The 23,163-nt window shown below is 37.2% G+C and overlaps 1 protein-coding gene across 2 annotated transcripts in view; it reads left to right on the plus strand.

Annotated features, from left to right (window-relative positions):
- FER (FER tyrosine kinase) overlaps nucleotides 1-23,163 on the plus strand; it is a 435,391-nt gene that overhangs the window by 406,481 nt on the left and 5,747 nt on the right. For both annotated transcript variants that reach the window (XM_047879101.1, XM_047879093.1), the window contains exon 18: nucleotides 7,352-7,506. In XM_047879101.1, coding sequence (XP_047735057.1) covers nucleotides 7,352-7,506 — 155 coding nt within the window. The remainder of the gene's footprint in view (nucleotides 1-7,351; nucleotides 7,507-23,163) is intronic.

Here is a 23,163-nt window from a genome sequence, read left to right on the forward strand (position 1 = left end):
ATTGATTGAAGGTATCTCTAAATTGGTTTTAGATTGATCCCTCACAGAACTGTAATCCTCATTTCAGAGGACAAACCTCTAAGCCAGTGGTATACTGAAGATAGTTATGACAATGGAAGTATATGCAGTTGTAAAGTGTAGGCATTATTCTGAGGAAAGCATGAACACAGAAATTCTGTAAACGACTAAGATGCTGCGGTGAATAAAAGATCATTCTAACCAAGACTAATGGCATTTTACCCCAAGACTCAGCGGCCCACTAGGATTCAGAGATGTGCACTGATGCCATTGTAATTCTGTCAAAAATGAGCCAACCATACATTTGTGGATGCATTTCTTGACCTTCTGTTCCAATGAGCTATCATATCTTTGTGCATTTACTGAACAGTATTAAGATTTAAAATCAATTTGGGTTAAGGCCTTCAACTCTGTACTTTTTAAAATTTATTTTGAGAGAGAAAGTATGAGTAGGGGAGGGGCAGGCAGAGGGGGAGAGAGAGAGAGAGAGAGAGAGAGAGAGAGAGAGTCCCAAGCAGACTCTGCACTGTCAAAACAGAGGCCGACGTGGGGTTCGAACCCACGAATCACGAGCTCATGACCTGAGCTGAAGTTGGATGTTTAATGGAGTAAGCCACCCAGGCATCCCCAACTCTGTACTTTTTAAAAATTATTTTGATTATTCTAGGACCTTTTATTTACATATTCATTTTAAAAGCAGCTTGTTTAATTTTACAAAGACATCTGCTAGAACAATGGTTCAGAGTGCATTAAATTTACAGATTTGCAGAAAATGGCCATCCTAACAATATTGAGTCTTCTCAATGAGCACAGTATGACTATCTTTCCATTGGTTTATTCACTGTTTTTTCTCCGTCAAGTTTTGTAGTTTTAAGTATAAGGGACTTGGTTGTCTTTTGCTACACTTATTTGTAGATATTTTAGTGGCGTTACTATAAATGGAATTTATTTTCCAATTATTTGCTGCTAGCATACAAGAATTTTGTATATTAACCTTTTATCTTGCAACCTTGCTAAATTCATTTATTCTAATTCTTGGTATGTAAATTCCCTAAGATTTTTTTTTAAATTTGTATTTAAATTCCAGTTAGTTCACATACAGTTTAATGTTAGTCTCAGGCACACAATACAGATTCAACACTTCCATACAGCACAGTGCTCATCACAAGTGCACTCCTTAATCCCCATCACCTATTTCCATCCCACCCACCCCACATACCTCCCCTCTGGTAACCATCAGTTTGTTCTCTGTAGTTAAGAGTCTGTTTCTTGGTTTGCCTCACTCTCTTTTTTCCCCCCTTTGTTCATTTGTTTTGCTTCTTAAATTCCACATATGAATGAAATCATATGGTATTTGTCTTTCTCTGACTTAACTTCACTTAGCATAATACTCTTTAGCTCCATCCACATTGTTGCAAATGGCAAGATTTCATTTTTTATAGCTGAGTAATATTCCATTATATAATATACATTACGTGTGTGTGTGTATGCGCCACATATTCTTTATTCATTCATCAGTCAGTGGACACTTGAACTGTTTCTGTAATTTAACTATTATAGATAATGCTACTTTAAATGTTGGGGTACATGTATCCTTTTGAATTAGTATTTTTGTATCCATTTGGGTAAATTCCTAATAGTGCAATTACTGGATCTTAGGGTAGTTCTATTTTTAACTTTTTGAGGAAACTCTGTGCTATTTTCCACAGTGGCTGCATCAGTTTGCATCCCCACCAACAGTACAAGAGGGTTCCCCTTTCTCCACATCCTCACCTGCACCTGTTTAGTGTATTGTTGATTTTAACCATTCTGACGGGTGTGAGGTGATAGTTCATTGTAGTTTTAATTCATATTTCCCTGATGATGAGTGATATTGAGCATCTTTGATGTCTTCTTTGGAGAAATGTCTGTTCATGTTTTCTGCCTATTTTTAATTAGATTATTAGTTTTGGGGGCATTGAGTTTTATACATTTTGGATACTAACTCTTCTTTAGATAGGTCATTTGCAAATATCTTCTCCCATTCTGTAGGTTGCCTTTTAATCTTGCTGATTGTTTCCTTCACTGTGTAGAAGTTTTATTTTGATGAAGTCCCAATCATTTAGTTTTGCTTTTGTTTCCCTTGCCTCAGGGGACATATCTACAAAGAAGTTGCTACAGTCAATGTCAAAGAGGTTACTGCCTATGTTTTCCTCTAGCCTGAGATTTTCTATAGAAAAAAAATTATGTTTGTGAATAGTGCCAATAGGGCTAGTTTTACTTGTGTGTGATATTTGTGGCTTTTTTTTTTTTTTTTGCTTCCATGCCTTATTTCAAAGCCTAGGACCTCAAGAATAGAGGTCCGTTTGAATAGAAGTGGTGAAAGCAGGCATTTTTGCCTTGATCTCAAGGAGGAGCAATTTCGTCTTTCACCATTAAGTATGATATGGTGGTTGAATTTTTTGTAGATGCTCTTTGTCAGGTTGAGGAAGCTCTTTAGTCTTTCCAGTTTGCTGAACATTTTATCATTAGCAAATACTGAATGCTGTCAAATGCTTCTTCTGTATCAATTGGAATGATCATGGGGTTTTCTTCCCTATATATTCTGTCAATCTAGTGAATTACGTTAATTTCCATATGTTAAACCAACCTTGCCTTATTGGATAAGCCCTGCTTGGTCATGACATGTTATCTTTTTTATATATATTACTGGATTTGATTTGACATTATTTTGTTTCTGGCATCATGAGAGTATTTTTCTATAATTTCTTTGGTAGTATCTTTTCCAGGTTTTGTATTATAGTTCTAGTGGTCTCATAAAATCATTTAGAGAATACTCTCTATTTTTTTTGAAAAGGTTTCCATAATTTTGTTATTTCTTCCCTGAATGTACAATAGAACTTACTAATCAACCCATCTGAGTTGGATTTGCTTTCTGGGAATATCTTTGGATACCAAATTTATATTTGTAAATATAGAACTGTTATTATCTATATCTTATTCTGTCTATAGAATCAGTAGTAATAACCACTTTTTAGTCTAGATACTGATATTTTGAATATTTGATTTTTTGACTATTATAATGTTTGAATATTTTTTTACCATTCTGTTTAATTTGATCTCTTGATGTTTTAGCTTTATCTCTTTACACCTTTTTTAGGAGTTACTCTATAGATTACAACGCATACATCTAACCTTCCACAGACTACTTAGAGCTAATATTGTATCACTTCATGTAAAATGTAGAAAATTTGCAACCGTATGGGTCCTTTTGCTAACATCCAACCTTTATCTGGTAGTTGTCCTATGTGTAACATTTACATACATTGAAAACCTGGTCAGATAATGCTATAATATTCATTTCCAATATTCAGTCACATTTTAAAGAATTTAAAAGGGAAAAAATCTATATTTGCCCACAAATTTACCATTCCTGTTGTGTTTCCTTCCATCCTGATATTTCAGATTTCTTGCATTTCCCTGTAGCCTGAAACACTGCTTGTAGTGTTTCTGGTAGAGTAGATCTGCTGTTAATGAGTTCTCTCTGCTTTCTTTCATATGACAATGTCTTTATTCTGCCTTCATTTCTGTAGGGTATTTTTGCTAGCTATGGAATTCTGGGTTGACAAAGACATCTGCTAGAATTTTGATTGGGTGTACATTAAATTTATAGATCAATTGAGAAGAATTGCCATCTTAAGAAATGAAAGATGTTATTTCACTGCCTTTTGCCCCCATAATTTTTTTTAGAAATATGTGATTATTTGAATCATTTTCTGTAGCAAATGTGTCATATTCTCTATCAGCTTTTAAGAGGGTTTCTTTTCCTTGGATTTTAGCAGCTTGATTAGGGTATGTGTATATGTTTTTTTTTTCCTTTGATTTTTATCCTGTTTGGAGCTCACAGAGATTCTTGAATATGCAAAATTTAATTCTTTTAACTAAATAGGGGAATTCTTTAGTCACCATTTCTTTAAACTGATTTTCTGCCTCGTCTCTTTGTTCCTGTACTACTGGGACTCCAATAACATGTATTTCAGTCTTTTGATATTATATAGGTCCCTGATTCTCTTTTCATTTTTTTCTATTTTCCTCTCTTTGTGTCCTTCAGCTGGGGTATTTTGTACTGGTTTATCTCCAAGTTTACTGACTCTTTCTCTGTTATCACCAGTATCCTTTTGATCCTATGTAGGGATTTTTCATTTCAGATATTTATTTTTAAGTTTCTATATTTCTATAGTTTTTACAGTTTTTATTGTCTACTGAGATTGTCTGCTTTTCTATTAATTTCAAATGTGTTTTCATTTGTTTTATGGAGTATAGTTACAATAGCTGCTTTATATCTGGTTACTATCATGTTGGCATTTGTTGATTGCTTTTCTCTTTAGAATTGATCACATTTTTCTTCTTTTCTGTATGTTTAGCAATTTTGAATTGTGCCCTAGATACTGTGAATGTTACATTGTGTGGGCTCAAAATCCCTGTTATAATTCTGCAGGAGATTGTTGATTTTTTTTGTTTTGGCAGGCAGTCACCTCAGGGTCAGATTGCAAATTCTGTCTCTTAATGATTCAAATCACAATTACTGCCTCAAAGCCTGTGTTTTGGTTTGCCCTGTGTGAGACATTTACTAATGACTTTGAGACATGGGCAGTGGTTTAAATGAGTTTAGTTCTCTAAATGGGCTCAGGTCTGCCCATCAAATGTGCTGCTTAGGGCTCAGCCTGAGACTTGTGTGGATTCAAACATGGAACCAGGTAATCCTCTTCTCTCGGTTGTTTGACCTCTATGATTTTCCCTACACTTCCAAGGACCTCTTTTCCTAGTTCCTCAGGGCACAAATATGTGCTTTCTATTACTTTTCAGACACTGATATTGCCTACCTTGTAATACTGTGTGACTGGAGGCCACATCAGGAGAAAGCTACAAGAGAAATGAGGGGAAGCCTACAAAACAACAAACCAAATGATGGCGTGCTCTAGGGCTTAGTCCCTGAACACCTCTATTTCCTCTCTACACTCAGTCTCTAGGTGAAAGCATTCTCTAATTCCAGTAGGGACCCAGACCCCTTATCTCCTGATGCTTTCCCAAAGTCAGTATGCTTCCTTTTTGTATTAGCAGGAGGGAGAAATATAATGAGAATTCCTCCTTTTAAAGACATTTCTTAGATATTTTGGACATCTCTTCTGCTTGCATCTCATTGTCCAGAACTTAGATAATGGCCACATCTCATTGCAGGAGAAGTTGGAAAATACAGGAGTTTTTAGATGGATGACAATAGATTCAGCTAAAATTGGGATTCTTTTACTAAAAAAGAGGAGGAAATGGACAGCAGGAGGCAACTGGCTGGCTCCACCAAACTTTGTGAATCTAGTCCTCAGCCTTCCCACTAACCTTCCCCATTTCAGTACATGTCAGTTCCATCTTTCCAGGTGCTCAGGCCAAAATATCTTGAAGTCATCATGATTCTTTTTTTCTCCTATTCTACACCCAATCTATCAGCAAATCCTATTGATTGTACTTTTCAAATATATCTCAAATCTGACTGACTCCATCTTAGTGTAGGCTATTGTTGCTTCTCCCAGACTTCTGAAATAGTCTCCTCTCTGGTTCTGCCAGTCCATTCTCCCCACAATAGGATATAGTCCTTCAAAATGTAAGTCAGATCACATCATTCCTATGTACAGAACTCTCTGGTTACCTCCTAGCTTATTGTGAATAAAATCCAAGGAACTATGAAAAAGCTAAACATCATCTGGTCCTGGCTAACCCCCTGATTAAATTTACTAGTGTCTCCCTGTAACTCATTCCACACCAGCTATACTGACTTCCTTAATGTTCCTTGAATATACCAAGCATGCACCAATTTCAAGGTCTTTGTATCTATCGCATCTTGAATGCTTTTCAAGATATCCCCATGGCTTCCTTCTTAACTTCTTTCACGTCTTTGATCAACTATCACATTATCAGAGACCTTCCTAACAGCCTGTCTAAAATAGGATTCCCACTGGGGCGCCTGGGTGGCTCATTCGGTTGAGCATCCGACTTCAGCTCAGGTCATGATATCGCGATTCATGAGTTCAGGCCCCGCATTGGGCTCTGTGCTGACAGCTCACAGCCTGGAGCCTGCTTCCGATTCTGTGTCTCCCTCTCTCTCTGCCCCTCTCCCACATGCGCACTGTCTCTCTCTGCCTCTCAAAAATAAAGAAAACTAATTTAAAAAATTAAAATAGGATTCACTCTAGTAAATCTCTCCCTTTATAAAACTTTTTTTCTTAATACTCAACACCATTTGACATATCTGATTTTCTTTGTGTGTATATGTATATATTTGGACATACATATACTTTCTCTACATATATACATATATAAAAATGTATAAACATTTAGGTACATATAGGGATTTGATTATTGAAGGGCTTCTCACTAGAATTAGAGACTTCATCTGTTATGCTCAATGCTGTCTTCTTTAGCAGTTAAGGGTGGTCAAGACAGACTTCTATGAGAAGAGGGCAGTTGAGCTAAGAATGAATGAAGAGGAGTCAGCTATGCTACAACCTAGAAGGAAAACATTCCACACGAAGGGAACAGCTATCTGCAAGGCCCTGTGGTGGAAATAAGCTTGTCATGTTTCAGGGACTTGTCCTGCATTTAAGGACAAAAAGAAGCCCAGTATGGGTAGAATTTAGAAATTATGTAGAATGGAACAAGATGCGGTGGAAGAGACAGAGCCAGATCATGCAGAGTTTTGGCTGTCCCCAATGCAGTCAGAAGAGAAAGAGTCCCCAGCCTGTCTTGGCACCTCAGCCATTCTCTACATTTTGGGAAGCTCTAAGGCTACAACAACCAAAGGCTATCTAATGACATACAGCTATTTAAATTTAATTCACTGAAAGTAAATTTAAAAATTCAGTTTCTCGATCACTCAAGTTTCATTCCAAGCGTTCAATAGTCACACATGGCTAATGACTACCTATCGGGCAGCACAGCACAGATAGAGAATATTTCATCATCACAGAAAGTTATGTAAAACAGTCCAATGAGAAATAATGCCAAGTTTGCTTAGCCTCTCCTGTGATTTTTCTCTTAACCCTAGAATCCGTGTTTTTCTATTTAATGGAAATATATGCAGTGCCTAGCAAATTAGCATGGGGCCTGTTCCCTATGCAAATATTCTCACTGGTGATTTTTTCCTATGACAGAAAAGATGAGAAGGACTGGTAAATCACAAGCATTCTTAACCTCATTATAAATACATTGCAAATGTAAAAAATGCAAAGTGTGGAAGTCATAAATGTGAAAGCAGCTTTCAATTTGTTTTAATAGGTATTTTCCATGTCTTATTGTAACCTAGGGATCTTGCTGCAAGAAACTGCCTGGTAGGTGAAAATAACGTTCTGAAAATCAGTGACTTTGGAATGTCTCGTCAAGAGGATGGTGGAGTGTATTCATCTTCTGGCTTAAAGCAGATTCCCATTAAATGGACAGCACCAGAAGCTCTTAATTATGGTAAGAATAGACTGTTTTTCTTTTTGGTGGCAAAAGTGTATTCCATCAGCACAAAACATTCACAAGCAAAGTTGGAGGAGTAAGGCAGAGCCCAAGTTAGAATGATTTGAAAATCAACACAACATTATTTAAGTGTTCATATTTTGTACTTACACATGGGCAGAAACCTAATTCATTGACTGTATTGATCAAATTTCTATATGTAAGATTGCTAGATTTAAACTTTTTTTTAACATTTATTCATTTTTTGAGAGACAGAGAGCACAAGCAGGGGAGGGGCAGAGAGAGGGGGAAACACAGAATCCGAAGCAGGCTCCAGGCTCCCAGCTGTGAGCACGGAGCCCGATGAGGGGCTTGAACTCATGAGATATGAGATCATGACCTGAGCCAAAGTCAGATGCTTAACCGACTGAGCCACCCAGGCGCCCCTCAGATTGCTAGATTTAAAAGATGGATGTACTTATAAGCACTTTTAAATATGACTATATATCTGAGGGTTTTTTAATCCAAGAAAAAATGATTTTTACGTTCACTGTATAATTTAACTGTTAAAGTGTTGTTGTGGCTCTGGACCACTGCTTTCAGATGTCTTGTAATTGGTCCAATAACCTCATCTAATAATAGGTTTTAAAATTTGTTAAGTCTATAGTTTCTCACTCTGAAAACTGCCTTGGTTTCTTTGCATTTTAGTCTCTGGAACTTGTATAAATGTTGGAGGCAGAGAGAGGAGTTACATTTTAAAACAGCGGGGATTTTTTTGTATGTCATTATAATGGAAATAAATACAGGTTGTGTTATCTGTGGTTGGGATAAACTGGGCTGTAACAAGATGGTAACAGTTCAGAATTAAAAGGAGAAAGATTGTGCTTTAAGTGAAATTATAAATTACATTTTCATTAAGGGAAGCAGCATGTGAGCCATGGGCTGGTGAATGGGTATGTTTTGAATTGAAATATCATAAAATGACTCTTTATTGATTTAAAATGAAAATTTACTTCATCATGAAAAATGAGGCATTTGTAAATGCCTTAATTTAATGCCTAAGTTAAAAACAAAGCTTTTAAGTGAGCTAAAATTTTATATTATATAAAATTAACCATTTTAAAGTGAATAATTTAGTGGTATTTAGTACCGTTTAGAATGTTACACAACCACTACTTCCTTCTAATTCCAACATTTTCATCACTCTAAAGTAATACCCTTTGCCTATTTACTCCCCATTCCTCCTTTCCCTGCAGCCACTGGCTACCACATGTCTACTTTTTTATTGCTATGGATTTACCTATACTGCATATTTCGTGTAAAGGGAATCATACTATACGTGACCTTTTGTGTGTGGCTTCTTTTACTTTCATGTTTTTGAGGTTCATCGATGTTGTAGCATGTGTAATTAACTTCTTTCATTTTTATGGCTGAATATTCCATTGTATATATTGATAATTTGTTTTCCATTCATATGTTGATTCATATTTGAGCACTTTTCACCTTTGGCTACTGTGAATAGTGCTGCTATGAACATTTGTGTATGAGGATTTGAGTACCTGCTATTAGTTGTTCTGGATATACACTAAGAGTCATACGGTAACTCTAGGATTGGTTTGGATGTTAGATGGGGCTGCTTCAGACACTAGGATCTGTTTTGTGTTTTGGATACTCATGATACTACGCAGTATATGTTGTATGTGGTTGTCATTATGAGCACTTGACTAAGTTGTTCTAGTTCCGAATAATGAACTAGAAACTTAACTTCAAAACTTAACACTAGGATGCTAATCCTCACTCTAATTTGTCTTCCCAAGTGCTAGCAAGATAAATTTTTATATGATCACAGATTAATTCCACCATTCCACAGAATATAGAGAAAATGGCAGCCCTGCTATTTTCGACAGTGATATTACTCTAAGATTATATTCCTATGAATAACAATCACGGGATAAAAGATTTTAACTTGTCACTTATGCAGAGGTTTTCTTTAAAGGACAAAACATGGTTAACCCCTTCTCATCGATTCTTACAGCATCCCTACAAAGGGGCTGGAACTGGACTTGGGAGACCCTGAAATTTAGCTCTCTAAAATTTGTTTTAACCCTGTTGGCCAGATCTTCTTCACTGCCTTTGAAAGTCCTCTTCCTGTTAAGCAATTAGGCCAAGTAAAATTCTGCCTTTCAATCAAAATGTATTTTAGTTGAATTTCAAGGTGACTGAAGTATTTACAAATCAAAATTCTATTTTCAAATAGCTCTTAGAACCTGACCTACAGCATTGGAAATAATAAAAGAGGTGTGAAGATCTTTGGTTGGCAATGAGGGAGATTTTTTTGGCAGTCTTTAATATCAACTTAATACAATGCAGAACAATTTACATGACAATGGAGGAGAGATTTTTAACAGTAGACGAGAAAGAAGTCTGGAATACTTACTACCCAACCCAGTAAGGGAGTCCTTCAGAGTTTAACAAGAGGGAAAAATAAGAATCTATTGAAAAACTTCTTATGTTTCTTTCGTGTTTTATGCAAATACTGGTTTATGATTGGTAGTAAAAACTTGCCTCCTTTCCAAGGGTCTTATTTCCCACTGATTATTTTTCTTCACTCTTGCCTCAGAGTAGCTGAAATACTGCACAAGTCTTTCATGACATGTGGGAGCAAGGTTGATGGTAAAATCTTTCAGTCTAAGGAAACTCTCAGAAATTTTGCTTTACAGCCATAGAGTTAAACGTACTTTCACCATTATTTTGTCATTAGTGTTGCTGTCATTTAATTTTTTTAAAAAATGACAAATATCCTTGTTTTTTCTAAATCGAGCAATAGTAAGGGGCTTACAGTGACACGGATGCCCCTCTCCCACCCATCTCTAGCCACACAACACATAATTGCATATATATATCCCCCCGCCCTTATTAAACACAGAGTGGTAGCATATTCAGTAGCCTTTTCAGCACATGTTGCTACCATCCTCAATATAGCTGTTACCAAAAGTACTTTGTAAAGGGCAAATAGTGTATGCCTCTTCAACTAAGAAATAATCAAAAAAAAGAAAATTGCAAAAGACACTTTTTCATTTGTCACTGAAGAATGTAGGGCTGCTGCATCCTCTAATTAAATTAGCATGACATAAATAAGTACTCTGAAATGAGAGGGAGGCAAGGTTTACAGTGAAAAGAGTCCTGGATCAACCACCAGGGCCAGACTCCTACTAGTTACGTCATTAGTTGCACGACCTTAGAAAGTCATCTACCTCTCTGCACCTATGATTTCTAATTTTCAAGATGAGAAGATAGTAAGGGTATTTGTGAGGTTCAAATGAGATGGAAAAGTAGCAAAATCCTGTACAATTGCAAGTTATTCTTAGCCCATTAAAATTATCCAACGAGGTTCTGGTTCAAGATGACAATGCAGGAAGATCCCCAGTCATACCGCCTCTCACAGATAAACCAAGTCTACAGCTACATATGGACCAATTTTCTCAAAAAAAAGAAAAAAAAAAAGAAAAAAAAAACAACAAACAAAAAAAACCTAGAAACTACGCAACTGCCATATATTGGACAAACAAGGGGGAAAAAATGGATCACAGCAGGTAAGACAGGCTGAGACACAATCTCACCATAAACCTCATCCCCAGCACAGAGAACCATAAACGGGAGGGAACTAAAAACTTAAAGCTTCTCCCTGAGGAGTGAATTATTTAAGCCCCCACACATCAGACTCGCCAGCATTTAAGACCTGCACCTGAGATGAGCTTGCAAAACATCTACCTTTGAAAACCAAAGAGGCTACAGGGAAAGTATAAACAATTCTTAAAAGGGCCCCATGCTTGGAATCACCTGCTTAGGGCCCAGAGCAGAAGCAGCCAATGGACAGGTCATGTGAAAGAAGCTCATTTGCTAGCCTTAAAGCATCAGCCTGAGGGGTTATCTTATTTAACACACATCTAGGGGTCGGCTGGGGATACTTTCTAGGAATGGAGGCCGACAAGCGCCATCTTCACATTCTCCCTCTGCCGCACCCTCAGGGCACCAGTATCTCTCAGAGGGGAGCTTTTACACATGTCCAGTACCCTGGTTTATGTAGCTGTTGCACAGGAAACACCCCAGGATCATCAGGGTCTGGAGGTCAGGGGGCTTGCATTCCTATGTCCCATGTGACTGTAACAATTGGAGACCATTCTTGGCAGACTACCACCCTGGTGCCCTGACAGCAACATGCCCACAGTCTTTACTTGCTTTTCCCACAAGCTTTGGCCTGAGAACAGGCTTCATGTATGTCACCTGATTACAGGCCTGTGGAGGTTCTGTCCAGAAACAAAGTCCAGCGCATACCATCTCTTCACTCTCCCTCTACCTTGCTTGCCAGAATCTCCCAGAAAGGATCTTATACCCTTGTCTGGTGCTCAGGTTTTAGCAGATGATGCCTAAGAACATATTTATATCACCTGGATTCTGGTGGTCAGCAGGACTTAGTTTCACAGATCCCACAGGACCGTAACCAATGGAGAAAAAGTTCTTAAACAGCTAGTACCTGTAGAGCACAGTAAGAGGCAACAGGCCCAAGAGCTCTTTGTTTCTGTGTGAGAGCTACAGCCAGAGGGGCAGGCTTCTAACTGAATATACATCCAAGACCTGACTATAATTCTTTCCAGAGACCTTATAGGGTAAGCACAATCCTCACACTCTGCCACTGTTGTGTTCCAGAGCACCAATATCTCTCAGAAGAAAGCTCTTACACACACCTGGTGCCCCAGTTTTGGGGACTGCCATCCAGAGAATGCCCCTTGATCTGGCTCTGGTGACCAAGGGGGACTTGCATTCCTGAGTCCCAAAGGACTGTATTGAGAGAGAAAGTTCTTGGCAAGCCATCATTCCTGAAGGGAGCGCACCAACAGCTGACTATGTAAGAAGGCAGGAGCTTCAGACTGAGAGACAGCCTTCAGGTTTGGCACAATCTAGAGGCTCAAGTAACATAGGCTGTGGACCATCTTTGCACTCTCCCTCTGCCTCGCTCCACCGCACTGGTATCTCCCAGAAGGGAGCATATGCATTGATCTGGAGCCCCAATTTTTGCAACTGCTGCCCAGGAGATAACTCCAGATCACCTGGATCTGGTGGCCAGTGGGACTTACATGTGTAGTCCCATTGGACTGTGGGACCTTAGCCAGTAGCTTCAGCTCTGGCTGCAACTCAAACTCAGTGTTGGTGCTGAGATTCTTTTGGACCCTGATAGGTCTAGGAACACCCTCAACTACTGTGAGCTATTAAAAACAAAATAGATCACAAAGATTTGAAGACAACAAAGAGCTAGGGCAAGGTTGACTGATGGCATTCATGTATCACATGAGGCCACTTCCTCAAGACTGGGAGAGGTGGCTGTTTCATCGAGTGCATAAAACCCAACACAGAGAGTCAAGCAAAATGAAGAAACGTTGAAATATGTTCCAAATGAAAGAACAAAAGAAAACCTTAGGAAAAAAAAATTTAGCCAAACAGAGATAAATGATTTGCCTGATAAAGACTTCAAAGTAATGATCACAAAGATGCTTACCAAACTCAGGAGAAAACAGATGAACATAGTGAGAAACTTCAATGAAGAGAGAAAAAATATAACAAAGTACCAAACAGAAGTCACAAAGCTAAAAAATGCAATCATTGAGCTAAAAAAAAAAAACAAAAAAAACACTGGAGGGGGTTTCCGGCAGACTAGATGAAAAGATCAGTTAACTTGAAGATAGAGCAGTGGAACTCACCCAATAAGAGCAGCAAAAACAATTTTAGAAAGTGAAGATAACTCAAGATACTTATAGGACACCATCAAGCAGACTAGCGTTTGCATTATAGAATCCCCAGAGGAAGAAGAGGGAGTGTAAGGGATAGAAAACTTATTTGAAGAAACATTGATTAAAAACTTCCCTAATTTAGGGATGCCTGGTGGTGCAGTTGGTTAAACAACTGACTTTGGCTCAGGTCATACATGATCTCATGGTTTGTGGGTTCTAGCCCCACATCAGGCTCTGTGGTGACAGCTCAGAACCTGGAGCCTGCTTAGGATTCTGTGTCTCCCTCTCTCTCTGTCCTTCCCCTGCCCATGCTCCATCTGTCTCTCAAAAATAACATTAAAAAAAACACTTCCCTAATTTAGAGAAGAAAACAGATATCCAAGATCTAGGACGCACACTGAATTCCAAATAGAGTAAACCCAAAGAGACCCATGACAAGACACACTATAATTTAAATGTCAAAGGTTAAAGAGAAGGAAAGAATCTTAAAATCAGCAAGAGAAAAGCAAATTGTTACATACAAGGTAGCCCCTGTAAGATTATCAGCAAATTTTCTAGCAGAAACTTTGCAGGCCAGAAGAGAGTAGTACAATATATTCGGAGTGCTGAAACTAAAACCTTGCCAACCAAGAATGCTGTACCTGGCAAAGTTACCATTCAGAATTGAAGGAGACACAAAGAGTTCTCCAGACAGGCAAAAGCTAAGGAGTTCATCACCACTAAACCAGCCTCTTAACCAAGTTAAAATAACTTCTCTAAACTGAAAAGAGAGGGTGCTTATTAGTAACAAGAAAACACATAAAAGTACAAATCTCACTGATAAAGGTAAATATATAGTAAAGGTAATAGATTCATCATTTACAAAGCCAGCTTTGTTAAAAGACAAAAGTAGCAAAAATAACAATAACCACAAAATAAAAAGATGTCAACTGTGACATCAAAAACAAAATGTTGTAGGGGAGAGTATTTTTTGGAGCTTTAAAATCCATTCTACCTTGGTAGCAACTTAAAATAGACTGTTATAAATATAGGTTGTTTTATATAACCCTCATGGTAACCACAAAGCAAAAATCTTTTTTTTTAGAAAAGAAATTCAAGCATACCACTAAAGAAAGTCATCAAACCACAAAGGAAAACAACAGAAAAATAAAGGAACAGAAGAATTACAAATAGTCAGAAAGCAATTAACACACTGACAAAAAGTACATATGTATCAACAATTACCTTGAGTGTAAATAGACTAAATTCTCCAACCAAAGGACTGAATGCCTACAAAGAAAAACAGAAACAAGGCTTATCTGTATGCTGCCTACAAGAAACTCACTGCAGATATAAGGACATACACAGACTCAAAGCGAACGGACAGGAAAAGATATTTCATGCAAATGGAAATCAAAAGAAAGCTAAGGTAGTTATGTTTATATCACACCAAATAGACTTTTAAGACTGTAATCAAGGACAAAGAAGGGTATCACATAATGATAAAGCGGCCAATGCAACAAGAGTATATAACATTTGTAAATATTTATATAGCCAATATAGGCTCACCTAAACACATAAGGCAAATATTAACACAATAAAGGGAGAAATAGATAGGAATAATATAGATGACTTCAATACACCACTTACATCAATGGAGAGATCATCCAGACTGAAAAATCAATAAGGAAATATGGGCTTTAAATGACACACTGGACCAGATGGACTACATAGACATATATAGAACATTTCATCCAAAAGCAACAGAATACACATCCTTCTCAAGTGCACATGGAACATTTTTCAGGACAGATCATATAGTAGGCTACAAAACAAGTCTTAATAAATTTTCAAAGATAGAAATCACATCGAGCATCTTTTCTGACCATGGTGGTATGAAATTTCACAATTTCTGGGACATTAAACAAGATGCTACTGAAAAACCAATGGGTTAGAGAAGAACTCAAAAAGAGCAATCAAAAAACACCTTGAGACAAATCAAAACAGAAATACAGCATACCAAAACTTATGAGATGCTGTAAAAGCAATTCTAAGAGGGAAGTTCTTGGGGAAAAAGAAAAAGAAAAATCTCTTAACATTATACATCAAGTAACTAGAAAAAGAAGAATAAACAAAACCCAAGGTTAGTAGCAGGAAGGAAATAGCAAAGATCAGAGCAGAAATAAATGAAATAGAGACAAAAAAGAAAATAAAAAAGAACAGTAAAACTAAGAGCTTGTTCTCTGAAAAAAAATAAACAAAATTGAGAAACTTCAGCTCTACTGACCAAGAAAAAAGAGGACTCAAAACCAGAAATGAAAGAGAAGTTACAGCTGATATCACAGAAGTGCCAAGGATCATAAAAGACTACTATGAACAACAATATGCCAAAAACACATGGAAAAAGAAATAGATAAATTGCTAAAAATATACAATACACCAAGACTGAATTATGAAGAAATGGAAAATGTGAACAAACCAATAACTGATTCAGTTTTCTTACTAGTAAAGAAAAACCAACAAACAAAAGTCCAGGGCCACATGATTTCACTGATGGATTCTACCAAACATTTAGAAGGATTGGTATTAATTCTTTAAAACTCCTCCAGGGGTGCCTGGATGGCTCAGTCAGTAAAGTATGCAACTCTTAATCTCAGGGTCATGAGTTCAAGCTCCACAATGGGTGTGAAGCCTACTTAAAATAAAAAAGTAATAATAAAATAAAATAATAAAACTTCCAAAAAATAGAAGAGGAATAAACGCTTCCAAAGTCATTTTACAAGGCATTATTCTGATATCAAAACCAGACAAAGACACCACAATAAAAGAACATTACAGGCCAATATCCCATTTGAACATAGCTGAAAAATTCCTCAACAAAAGTTTGGCAAACCAAATTCAAGAATACACTAAGAGGTTATATACCATATTCAAGTGGGATTTATTCCAGGGATGCAAGAATGTTTTAACATCCACAAGTCAATCAATGGGATATGCCCTATTAACAAAATGAAGGGTAAAAATTATCTCAATAGATGCAGAAAAAGCATTTGACAAAATTCAACATCCATTTATGATAAAATCTCAACAAATTTTGGGTATAGAAAGAACATATCTGAACATAATATAGGCCCTATATGACACAAACCTACAGCTAACATCATATTCAACAAAGAAAAGGTAAAAGCTTTTCTAATATCAGAAGCAAGACAAGGATTCCCACTCTTACCACTTTTTTTCAACATAATAGTGTAAGTCATAGCTAGAGCAATTAGATAAGAATAAAATAAGGGGAGCCTGGGTGGCTCATTCGGTTAAGCATCTAACTCTTGGTTTTGGCTCAGATCATGGTCTCATGGTTTTTAAGTTTGAGCCCCATGTTGGGCCCTGTGCTGATGGTGCAGAGCCTGCTTGGGAATCTCTCTCTCTAGTTCTCTTCTCCTCCCCTGCTTACGCTCTCTCTTTTTCTCTCAAAATAAATGTAAAAAAAAAAAATTAAAAGCATCCCAAGTGGAAAAGAAGTAAAATTATCACTATTTGCAGATGACATTATTATATACAGAAACCCTAAACACTCTACCAATAACTATAAGAACTAATTAATGAATTCAGTAAAGTTGCAGGATACAATATACAAAAATATCTTGCATTTCTATACATAAAAATGAACTATTAGAGAAATTAAGAAAACAATCTCATTTACAGTTGCATCAAAAGGACTAAAATATGAATAAATTTAACATAGGAAGTGAAAAACTTGTATACAAATGCCGTAATATATTAATGACAAAAATTCAAGACTATGCAAATAAATGCAGATACTCCATGCTCCTGGATTATGAGAATTAATGTTGTTAAATGTCTCTACTACCCAAAACAATCTACAAATTTAATGCATTTTTGACAGAAATAGAACCCACAATTCTAAAACTTGTCTGGAACTACACAAGACCATGAATAGCCAAGACAATCTTGAGAAAGAACAAAGTTTTGGAGATAGTGCACTCCCTGATGTCAAACTGTACTAAAAATTGATACATAAACCAATGAAGCAGAGGGCCCAGAAATAAACCCATGCATATATGGTTAATCAGTTTAAAACAGAGAAGCCAAAAGTATACAATAGGAAAGGGACAGTCTTTTCAAAAAATGGTGCTGGGGAAACTGCACAGTCACATGCAAAAGAATGAAATGGGACCACTGTCTTATACCATACACAAAAACTAACTTAAAATGAATTCAAGACCTGAACATAAGATGCAAAACCACAGAATTCCTAGAAGGACATATAGGCAGTAATTTCCTTGACTTGGTCTTGGAACTAAGTTTTTATATTTCACACCAAATGCAAATACAGAAAAAGCAAAATAAAGTAATGGGACTACATCAGACTAACTGTTTCTTCACAGCAAAGGAAAGCATCAACAAAAGGAAAAGGCAACCTACTAAATGGAGAAAATATTTGCACATCATTTATCTGGTGAGAGGTTAATGATATCCAAAATATATAAAAGAATTCATAAAACTCAGTATCAAAAAAATAATTCAATTAAGAAATAGATCTGAATAGACGGTTTTCCAAAGAAGACATATAGTATAGCCAATGAGTATGTGAAAAGATGCTCAACATCACTCATCATCAGGAAAATACAACTCAAAACCGCAATGACATACATGCCCCAGATACCCTAGGATAATGAAAAATAAAGGCTGTGGTTTAAAAGAGCAACTACAATATAAAAGATTCAGCTCTATTACTCCACCAAAGGGCACAGGAGCTGCTGGAGCTCTGTCCAGATCAGAGGGGCTGGCAAGTGCCATAGTTGGCATTCCCCTGCTCCTTGATAGACAGCCTACCTCACTGAACCCTGAACCCCTAGCCTATACCAGCCCACACCCTCCTAACAAGGTAGCCCCAGTACAGCATCAGGGAACCCCTGATTAGTGCTCATTCTATCTCTAGCTGTCTTCACCAAGGTGACCCAGGTGCAATGCATCCTGAAGCATACCAGGCCCACACCACTTTGGCTCCAGATGACTTACTAGGGCACTTCTGGTACAGAGTGCCCTGGGACCCCCAGACCACACCTTGCCCTGGTTTAGCCACCCCACTATGATGCCCCCTGCAAAGAGCAACCCAAGACATCCAGGCCCATGCCTCCCTCAGTTTTAGCCACCCTACCAGGGTACCCTCTGCCTGCACTGAGCACCCCAGCCTTGTACCCACTCTAGCCTCAGCTCTTCTGCCAGGGTGATCTCTGTGTGCAGAGCCCAGGACTACCCCTAGCCCATTTCCACTCCAGCTGTCCAGAGCACCCTCTGTGCAGAGAGTCTGGGGACCCCCAGCTCACATCAGCCAATGCTCCAGCCAGCCAGAGTCACCAGGCACACACAGTCTACACAGGGAATGACCGTACACAAGACCATTTTCTCAAATTTAGGAGACATAGCTATTTTGCCTCATTCATATAAATAAACACAGGAAGATAAGCAAAATGAGGAGACAGAGGAAGATGCCCCAAATGAAAGAACAAAACAAAACCTCAGAAAAAGAACTAAATGGGGAACCTGGGTGGCTCAGTTATTTGAGCGTCTGACTTTGGCTCAAGTCGTGATCTCACAGTTCATGAGTTTGAGCCCCACATTGGGCTCTCTGCTGTCAGCTCAGAGCCCACTTCAGATCTTCTATTCCCCTCCTCTCGTCCCCTCCCCTACTTGCACTTTCTCTTAAAAAAAAATAATTAATCAACATTTAAAAAAAGGAAAAGAATAAGAACTAAATGAAATGGAGACAACCAATCTACTTGAGAAAGAGTTCAAATGGTGCTAGAGAAGAGTGAATAGACTAGAGAAGAGTGAATGAGCTTTGTGAGAACTTCAGTAAGAGATAGAAAATGTAAAACAGAACCAATCAGAGTCAAAGAATACAATAACCAAAATGAAAAATACACTAAAAGGGGCACCTGGGTGGCTCAGTCGGTTAAGCGTCCGACTTCGGCTCAGGTCACGATCTCGCGGTTCATGAGTTCGAGCCCCGCGTCAGGCTCTGGGCTGATGGCTCAGAGCCTGGAGCCTGCTTCCGATTCTGTGTCTCCCTCTCTCTCTGACCCTCCCCCGTTCATGCTCTGTCTCTCTCTGTCCCAAAAATAAATAAACGTCAAAAAAAATTTTTTTAAAAAAAAAAGAAAAATACACTAAAGGGAATCAACAGTAGTTTAGAAGATGAAGAAGAACAGATCATCAATATGGAAAGCATCCAAGCTGAAAAGCAAAAAGTAAAAAGAATTTTTAAAATGAGGATAGGTTAAGGGATTGTAACCCTGATTTTAACATCAAGTGAACAAACACTCACATTATAGGGGTTCCAGAAGGAGAAGAGAAAGGGGCAGAAAATCTATTTCAAGAAATAACAGCTGAAAACTTACCTAACTTGGGGAAGGAAACAGACATCCAGGTTCAGGAAGCAAGAGACCTCCAAACAAGATAAACCCAAGGAGATCCACACCATGACACATATAATTAAAATTTCAAAGATTAAATATAAAGAATTTTTAAAGCAGTAAAAGAAAAACAACATGTAATATATAAAGCTATTGGCTTATTTTTCAACAGAAATTTTGCAGGCCTGAAGAGAATCGCATGATAATATTTAAAGTGCTGAAAGGAAAAACCTACCATCAAGAATACTCTACATGGCAAAGTTATCATTCAGAATTCAAGGATAAACAGAATTTTTCAGACAAAATTTAGAGGAGTTCATCATCACTAAACTGGTCTTACAAAAAAATGTTAAAGGGACTTCTTTAAGTGGAAGAGAAAAGGCCATAATTAGAAGAAAATTGTGATAGGAAAGGACAATACTTATGTAAGACAAAATAGACTTTAAAACAAAGACTATAACAAGAGACAAAGAAGGACAATATATAATAGTAAGTAGATCAAGCCAACAAGAGGATATAACAGTTGTAAATATCTGCACACCCAACATTGAGGCACCTAAATACATAAAGCAAATATTACAGACATAAAGGGAGAAATTGACAGTAATACAATAACAGTAGGAGACTTTGACACCCTATTTACATCAATGGATAGATCATCTAGGTGTAAAATCAATAAGGAAACAATGTATTTGAATAACACAGTAGGCCAAAGTACTTAACAGATGTATACAAAACATTCCATCCAAAAAGAATAGAATACACATTCTTTTCAAGTACACCTGGAACATTCTCCAGAAAAGGTCACATTAGGCCACAAAACAAGTCTCAATAAATTTAACAAGACTGATACCATATCATGTATCTTTTGTGATCACAACAGTATGAAACTAGAAATCAATTACAGGAAAAAACCTGGAAAAGCGCAAACACATGGAGCCTGAACAACATGCTACTAAACAAGCAATGATTCAATGAAAAAATCAATGAGGAAGTAAAAAAAAACACATGGAGACAATAAGGGGATGCCTGGGTGGCTCAGTTAAGGTCATGACCTCATGGTTTGTGAGTTTGAGCCCCACATTGGGCTCTCCGCTCTCAGTGCAGAGCCTGCTTCGGATCCTCTGTGTGTGTCTGTCTCTCTCTGCCCCTCCCCTGTTCTCATTCTCTCTCTTTCAAAAAATAAACATTTAAAAAAATACATGTAGACAATGAAAATGAAAACAATGCTTCAAAATCCTTGAGACACAGTGAAAGCAGTTAGTTATAAGTGAGAAATTTATAGTGACATAGGTCTTCCTTAAGAAACAAAAAACAAATCTCAAACAATCTGCCTTTACACCTAAAGTAACTCGAAAAAGAAGAATATGCAAAGCCCAGAGTTAGTAGAAGGAAGGAAACAATAAAGATCAGAGTAGAAATAAATGAAATAGAGACTTTAAAAAGCAATAGAAACAAAAAATCAATGAAACCAAGATCTGCTTCCATGAAAAGATCAACAAAATTGCCAAATCTTTAGCCAGACTCATCAAGAAAAAAAAGTCCCCAAATAAATAAAATCAGAAATGAAAGAGAAGGAACAACCAAGATGACAGAAATACAAAGGATTATAAGAGATTACTACAAAAAATTATACACCAACAAATTGGACAACCTAGAAGAAATGGATAAATTCCTAAAAGCAGATCATCTTCTAAAACTGAATCAGGAACAAACAGAAAATCTGAACAGACCAATTGCTAGTTCCAAATTGAATTGGTAATCAAAAAACTCCCAACAAACAAAAGTCCAGAACTAGATGGATTCACAGGTGAATTCTACCAAACATTTAAGTAAAAATCAATATCTGTATTTCTCAAACTACTCCAAGAAACCGAAAAGAAATTCTATAAGGCCAGCATTACCTTCATACCAAAACCAGACCAAGACACTACAAAAATAGAAAACTACTGGCTTGATAAAGATTCAGAAACCCTCAACAAAACATTAGCAAACCATAGTCAGCATTACATTAAAAGGATCATTCACTACAGTCAAGTAGGATTTACTCGAGGGGTGCAGGGATGGTTCAATATTCACAAATCAATCAATGTGATATGCCACAGTAACAAATGATAAGACTCATGATCATCTCAGTAGATGCAAAGAATGCCTTTTACCAAACTCAGCTCCATTCATGATGATGATTAAAAAACAAAACAAACAAACAAACAAAAACCTTTTAACAATGTGGGTGTAGAAGGACCATAACATAATAAAGGCCACATATGAAAACACAGCTAACATCATACTCAATGATAAAAAACTGAGAGCTTTTCCTCTAAAATACATAACAAGACAAGGATGTCCATTGTCACCACTTTTATTCAACACAGTACTGGGAATCCTAGCCATAGTCATCAGACAAGAAAAAAGAAAGGGCATCCAAGTTGGTAACAAAGAAGTAAAACTGTCACTGTCACTATTTACATATGACATGATACTATACATAGAAAACCCAAAAGACTCCACCAAAAAACTATCAGAATAAATAAATTTAATAAAGTTGCAGGATACAAATTGACATACAGAAATCTGTTGCATTTTTATACACTAACAACAAAGTAACATAAAGAGAAATTAAGAAAACAATTCCACTTAAAATTGCATTAAAATAATAAAATACCTAGAACGAAAGTTAATCAAGGAAATGAAAGATCTATATTCTGAAACTATAAAACATTGATGGAAGAAATTGAAGATAACAAAAGTAAATGGAAAGACATACCATGCTCATGGATTAGAAGAAATAATATTGTTAAATGTCCATACTACCCAAAGCAATATAAAGATTCAGTGCAATCCCTATCAAAATAACAATAGTATTTTTCACAGAAGTAGAACCAATAATCCTAAAATTTGTTTGGAACCTCAAAAGATTATGAACAGCCAAAGCAATATTGAGAAACAAGCACAAAGCTAGAAGTATCTCAACGTTTATTTATTTTTGGGACAGAGAGAGACAGAGCATGAACGGGGGAGGGGCAGAGAGAGAGGGAGACACAGAATCGGAAACAGGCTCCAGGCTCTGAGCCATCAGCCCAGAGCCCGACGCGGGGCCCGAACTCACGGACCGTGAGATCGTGACCTGGCTGAAGTCGGACGCTTAACCGACTGCGCCACCCAGGCGCCCCACTAGAAGTATCTCAAACCCAGATTCCAAGATGTACTACAAAGCTGTAGTAATCAAAATATTATAGTACTGGCACAAAAATAGACACACAGATCAATGGAACAGAAAAGAATCCAGAAATAAACCCATGTTTATGTGGTCAATTAATCTATAACAAAGGAGACAATGAGGAAAAGACCATCTTCTTAATCAGTGGTGCCAGGAAGACTAGCTAGCTGCAGCCAAAAGAATGAACTAGACCACTTTTTTTACACCATACAGAAAAATAAACTCAAAATAAAGACCTAAATGTGAGATA

This window comes from Prionailurus viverrinus, chromosome A1 (genome assembly GCF_022837055.1).
Source record: "Prionailurus viverrinus isolate Anna chromosome A1, UM_Priviv_1.0, whole genome shotgun sequence".
NCBI lineage: Eukaryota > Metazoa > Chordata > Mammalia > Carnivora > Felidae > Prionailurus > Prionailurus viverrinus.